At 34.6% G+C, this 6,985-nt stretch overlaps 1 protein-coding gene across 2 annotated transcripts in view; it reads left to right on the plus strand.

Annotated features, from left to right (window-relative positions):
* The window catches only part of LOC125674805 (alcohol dehydrogenase [acceptor]-like), a 47,716-nt gene extending 41,741 nt beyond the window's left edge, over positions 1-5,975 (plus strand). For both annotated transcript variants that reach the window (XM_048912106.2, XM_048912107.2), the window contains exons 9-12: positions 1,593-1,741; positions 3,149-3,341; positions 4,852-5,083; positions 5,168-5,975. In XM_048912106.2, the coding sequence (XP_048768063.2) occupies positions 1,593-1,741; positions 3,149-3,341; positions 4,852-5,083; positions 5,168-5,339 (746 nt within the window). In that variant the 3' untranslated portion in view covers positions 5,340-5,975. The remainder of the gene's footprint in view (positions 1-1,592; positions 1,742-3,148; positions 3,342-4,851; positions 5,084-5,167) is intronic.
* Positions 5,976-6,985: the final 1,010 nt, after the last annotated feature.

Below are 6,985 nucleotides of genomic sequence, written 5' to 3' on the forward strand. Positions count from 1 at the left end.
CCAGCTTTTCTGGCTAAGTGGTTCTTGAGAATCTACACTACGTCAGAAAGCTTTCATGTAAATGTCAACTTCTTTGGCCCAATGGTTCTTGAGAAGAAGATTTTTAAAGATTTTTCCCATATATTTGTATGTAAAATGTTGATCCCCTATTGTGGCCCCAACCAACCCCCGGAGCCCATGATTTGAACAAACTTTGATCCCCCTTGTGGTCCCATCCTACCCCCGGGGGCCATAATTTGAACAAACTTGAATCTGCACTATGTCAGAAAGTTTTCATGTAAAAATCAGCTTTTCTGGCTCAGTAATTCTTGAGAAGAAGATTTTTAAAGGTTTTCCTATATATTTGTATGTAATTTTGATCCCCTATTGTGGCCCCATCCATCCCCCGGGGCCCATAATTTGAACAAACTTGAATCTGCATTATGTCAAGAAGCTTTCATGTAAATCTCAGCTTTTCTGGCTTAGTGGTTCATGAGAAGAAGATTTTTAAAGTTTTTCCCTATATATTTGTAAGTAAAATTTGATCCCCCCTTGTGGCCTCATCCTACCCTCGGGGCCATGATTGGAACAAACTTGAATCTGCAATATGTCAGGAAGCTTTCAGGTAAATTTCAGGTCTTCTGGCCCAGTGGTTCTTGAGAAGATTTTTAAATGACCTCACCCTATTTTTGCATTTTTGTGATTATCTCCCCTTTCAAAGGGACATGGCGTTTCATTTGAACAAACTTGAAAGCCCTTCACCCAAGGATGCTTTTGTCTACGTTTGGTTGAAATTGGCCCAGTGGTTCTGGAGAAGAAGTCGAAAATGTGAAAAGTTTACAGACGGACGGACGGATGGACGGACGACGGACAAAATGTGATCAGAAAAGCTCACTTGAACCTTCGGTTCAGGTGAGCTAAAAATGCTATAGAAAGACACAGAATCTTTTGACTTTGAAACTAATATTTTTTGGTCAAATATGCTTTGAGTTTCTGTTATAACAGTTTAATTTACAATATGACAGATAGTTTTGTTTGTTTGTTTGGTGTTTATGAAATTTATTCAATACTGTACAATAAAAACCTGTATATTTTCGGGTGAAAATCCTTTGTAGTTCTTTTTATCATAAACTCTTCATTGTCATTGAGATTTTCAAATTTATCACTGAGGTATTAAATTTTAATATGTCTGACACTCGGTCACATAATATCTGATTATATTTAGATTAAGTGATCGAATTCTGTAATAGTGGCAAAACAGCAAATATAATCAGTAAATTAACAAAATACTCTTTTTGACTTTTCTGGAAAGCAAAATACTCATTGATTTGAAAATGAGGGGGTAAATACTCTTTGTGGTAAAAAACATATCTGGAGCTCTGCATGTAAGTTAGGCGTTTCGTGTCTGTAATAAGCCTATGCCGATTTATGTCATTGAACGGTAACAGGCAGTGTATCTTACAAAGTGCACAGTTGTCACTCTTTACGTCTATTCGTGTGAATTCTGTAAGCTTGGACATAATCATTCCAGTACGCTTCAAAAGAGCAATGCATGAAAATAAAGTAGCAATGTACAAATAAGTTGTGAGAAATAACGATTTATATTATTTTAGGTATGTGGACCAAGAGCTATCAGGAAGGAACTGCGTTTCTCACAGATGACGAAAAGCTTCCACAACAACTTCAGATTAATTTCTGCAGCTTTATGTTAACACCACAATCCATTGACTCTTTCTTTTTCATTTTTAACTTGGATCCTAAGGTTAAACCTTCTGAATAAAATTGAATCCTGTACTTCCACATGAATTCTACATATAAAGTAACTAAGTGATAAATTATAAATGCATTAAACAAAGCAACAGTTGGCTTTTTAGCTTCAAAGATGATTAACATAATGGACGACGAGGAACATTTGTGAAAGGGTTTCACTAGCTTTGGTTGGGGGTGGGAGTGGATAGATATAGTTGTCGTGGGGGATAGGAGAGGATATATATGGGATGATTTCAGCTTCTCCATCAACTTCCCATATTCATGTAACAATATTCCAATATCACCTGCATATGGTGTGTTTATATCTCAACTTATTCGCACGTAAGAGCCTGTTTTGCGTATGATCAGTTTTAAATCGAGACAGGCTACTGACAAACAAGTTGATAGTGCAGGGGTTTCAACAGTCCCGTTTAAAGTTAACATTTTGCAAATCCTATGGTCGTTATAATGATCTAGTTTGCCGATACAACCTATCATTGGGTCAAATTCTGTCTAACGCGTCTCATAGAAATTGTTAGGCCGTTCATGACACATCGATTTTTTTTTTACTACGGATAACTCCGTTTACCTGATCAAGATATAGGGCTCACGGCGAGTGTGACCAGTCAACAGTAATGTTTACTCCTCTTAGACACCTGATCCCACCTCTGGTATATCTAGGGGTCCGTGTTTGCCCAACTCTCTATTTTGCATTGCTTATAGGAGTTATGAGATTGATCACTGTTCGTTATCGTCACCTTTGATACAGCTGTTGTAAGAGTGGAGGGGATAGATTGATTCATTGGAAGCTGAGGGATATAGCTGAGAAAATTGGGGGTATATAAAGGGACTGTTTATATCATCCTGATTAGGTAGGACTTTGAGCGTTGCGCATTTGTTCGTCAAACATCAGGAAAGTGATGCCATAAAATTCTCGAATTAAAGCAATGTTTGAATTCCGGTACATATGGCCATAGGATGATAGATAAATAATGACAAAACATTAAGAACTATTAGATTGTATACAAAAGATTTAAAAATGGAAATATGATTACCGATATAGTTATCTTTTATTCCTGTGACGCCGTGACACACAGTTGAAAGTCTGTTGCTTTAGGTTCTGAGGACAGTGACGTCACAAGCTTTATGTGAAAAGTCACATGGTGCTTAAGGCTGTAGCAATTGGGGTTCATCATCGTACCATGACATATGTTTGGTAAAGTCACATCAGAAAGACCTCAGTTTTAGGGTGCTAAATCTTCGTGGAAGAAAGTATCCTAGAATTTTATAAAGTCAATATATGCTAAATGTTTATATTCTATTGAGTCATTAAACGTATCGTCATATTACTTTTCAGATAAAAAAAGAAATGCATAAATAATTTTCATCCAATATTTTAATACTTTTTTTTACATAACAGATGAAAGAAGGTAAGGCAATGGAGATTCAAAGGAATATAGACAGAAATATAGGAACATTTGTTTTGTTACCGGTCCTTCTCCGTCCGAAGAGTAAGGGAAGAATTGGCCTTCAGAGTGCTGATCCTTTTGATCCTCCTCTTATAGATCCAAACTACCTAGACCACCCTGATGACGTCAAAACACTTTTGAAAGGTATGCTAATATGTAAAGCTAAAATGAACATTCAGACAATCTGAAAATAGTGAATGTAACATGATGCTAACCAACCCCATTTCATATCTAATGAAGCAACTTTCTAGACTTTATAATTTCATTGTAAGTGCCACTAGCAGAGGAATCGGCAATCAAAAGCCATTTATGCTATTCAGTATTGGTAGAATATATCGATATTTCTATTGTTTTAAAATGTCAGAGTCCTACGAAAGGATGGAAGCTCATTTCTCAGCAATTCATGAAGTTACGCAGTTGATTTGATTGACTGATTTGATTGGTAAAGGGTTAATTAACTGGACAGAGTTAGTACGAATGTTCAGTATCTAAGATTTACCACACTTAAATGAAGCTTTTCTTGAATGCTAGCACAATTACAAGAGCTGTATTAAAGGGTAACGTATAGTTACAAAAATCTTTATCAAAAGATTAAATCTTTATCGAAAGATTAAATATGTATCAAAAGTTTAAATCTTTATCAAAAGATTAAATATGTATCAAAAGATTACATATGCATCAAAATATTAAATATGTATCAAAATATTAAATATGTATCAAAAGGTAACATTGAGCCACTGAATATATATGAATAGGCAATATTAGGTTATAATTAGTACATGCATATCAAAAGGTAACACTAGCTACATGTAGGTTACTATAATATAGCATAAGGTAACATTAGGATTCTAAAAGTAAAAAATGTATATCAAAAGGTAACATTAGGTTACTAAAACTACAAAATGTATATCAAAAGGTAACATTAGGTTACTAAAACTACAGAATGTATATCAAAAGGTAACATTAAGTTACTAAAACTACAAAATGTATATCAAAAGGTAACATTAGGTTACTAAAACGACAAAATGTACATCAGAAGGTAACATTAGGGTACTAAAACTACAGAATGTATATCAAAAGGTAACATTAGGTTACCAAAACTACAAAATGCATATCAAAAGGTAACATTTTACGAAAACTATATCGAAAGGTAACATTAAGATATTTACAAAGTTACGAAAAGTACATGTACATCAAAACGTAACATTACATGTAGGTTATCAATACTATATCAAAAGGTAGTATATAAGGTTACCAAAATATATCAAAGGATAACAACAGATTACTAACACTACCTGCATATAAAAAAGGTTACATTTGTATTTATCATGTAATGTTATATATATTTAAAGATAACACTAGGTTACTAAACCTATATCAAATGGTTGTAAAACGGCGACAATAGTAGTTGGTATGCTACAATGATGAATATAATAGAGAGTGATTGTGAAATGTATGCTGTCATATCAAGTTCGTGATGAAATACTATTGCCGAGTGTTCGATGCAACATTGACTTTAAAACATGTACATCATGTTTGGTATTTTGTGGTCAGCTTTTTATCAGTAATATAACAATTTCGATTTTGTGATTTACTTGTAAGAAGAAATACAACTATCTGAATACATCCACTATGCCTTCACTGTACTTTGTAGGAGTACGAGCTATTTTAGAGCTCGGTGACACTAACGCTTTTCAGTCAATTGGTGCCTCGTCACAGGATCCATTGGAAGCGTATCATCCACATTGTGATGGTTTATCCAAGGGTTCAGACGAGTACTGGATCTGTAGAATAAGACATTACACATTCACTGTCCATCACCCGACCTCCACTTGTCGAATGGGAGCCAAAGATGATCCAACGGCTGTGGTTGATCCTGAACTGAGGTTTGTCTGTAAGCTGAAGTTAAAATCTTCGAGCACGATTCTGTATTTACAGATTTTGGGGCTAAATTCTGTCTTTTTTTACAGAGTGAAAGGGATTCAAAATCTCCGTGTTGTGGATGCGTCCGTCATGCGCAATGTTCCTTCTGGGAATACGAACGCTCCAACCATAATGATTGCAGAAAAAGCGGCAGACATGATAAGAAATATTGATAGTGTAAAACATATCAGAGAAAAAACTGATAAAGTGCAACTATAGTGACGAAAGGATAATTCTAATATTTAATCATAATGCGAAAAATTCAGTCAAAGTTATTAATTTACTGAAACAGAAACTACAACTACAATGTAGCACTAATTTTAATACAGAAAGGCGACCAAAAAAAAAAAAACTTGGCTTCTACAAATTGAAATAATTGACAGAACTATGAAAAGACGTCTGTTCTTAACAACACTCAAGTTGAGTCTGTGTATATATTTATATATATAACTCTGGTCACACACACACACACACACACACACACACACACACACACACACACGCGTAATCACCTTCAAGTTGGGTCCTCTAACTCAGCACGGGCAAATGGGAACCCCCTTTTCTAGTTGGTATTTTGTAATGGTTTTTTGGCTACATATTGATTTTAATATTACCAAAGACATGTGCTATTTCAAATTTTGATTTGACAAGTATTTCACAATATGACCTAGCACCTTCAAGTGAGGACTTCCGGTACAGATACACCCTGCCAACTTGGGACAACGATACACACACAATCAACTGAGGACACCATATACATACTGACAACTGAAACCGTTACAGAATAGCAATAGCTAATTCATGTGTATCAAAACATTCTTGCAGTTTTTACATAAAAGTGAGAATATTTTCCCATAACATTTTCGAGCTCACTACGAAAATCTTAAACCGAACGTACTTATATTCATCATAAAGAGCAAAATGAAAATAACTATTGACTTTATTGCCCGGTCTCTCCCCGAGGAAATTTAAAAGTTTGAGAAATTTATATGCGGAAACTTAAGCATAGGTTTTTAGCAATGCTGCAGTTTTTTCCTTTTAGAGAAAAATCATGAAGTTGTCAGGACAACGAATAGACAATGAAAGGATTTTCGCAACACAGAATAGTTGCATTAAACTTGAAAATTCAAGTAGATGTCGACATTCCCTTCACGCTGCATCTCCACGACCAGTCTTGTACATGCATAAATTATACGAATAGCGCATGCGAAATACGTTGGAGGTTTCCGCTGATGTTGCATATCCAGTTTTAGTTTGTCGAAAGCATAATGTATATATTTTTCTAAAATTTAATGTTCATTCCTTTTGAATATTGGAACGATTTTTAAAATCACAATATACATTTGTGAAATTTCAAATGTCGAATGTCATTTAATGAGTATTTCCTGAAATATTGTTAATATACTTCAGAAATGTTTTTAGCTCATCCTGATATCTGTCGGCATTCTCCTGACATAGACATCAGAAGGATTTTAACAATGATCCGATATAGATATGACATTAACAGACAACTTTAGTAGAGAGAGTGTCAAATAAGTATATATTCACTTTGAAACATCCAAACATTTGATTGATGACACCGTGTAAGAGGATTTGATCACCTTAGTCTATTGAGGTCAAATCGATACACACACACCATCAAATGAAGACTATTACTTTTTAGGTTTGTTACTGACATTTTTTCATAGAGAATAACATACTTAATAAGAGTTTTGTTTTGTTGATGACCAAAACCTTTTCATATTATTATATATAAGAAAGTTGCTGAATTTCGCCACTCGCCAACAGTTACTACAAAAATTTAGACGTCAATCACGTGACGCATTTTAATTAATGACAGAACGTCATTCTAGTCCGAGGCAAAA

Source organism: Ostrea edulis, chromosome 3 (genome assembly GCF_947568905.1).
Source record: "Ostrea edulis chromosome 3, xbOstEdul1.1, whole genome shotgun sequence".
Lineage (NCBI taxonomy): Eukaryota > Metazoa > Mollusca > Bivalvia > Ostreida > Ostreidae > Ostrea > Ostrea edulis.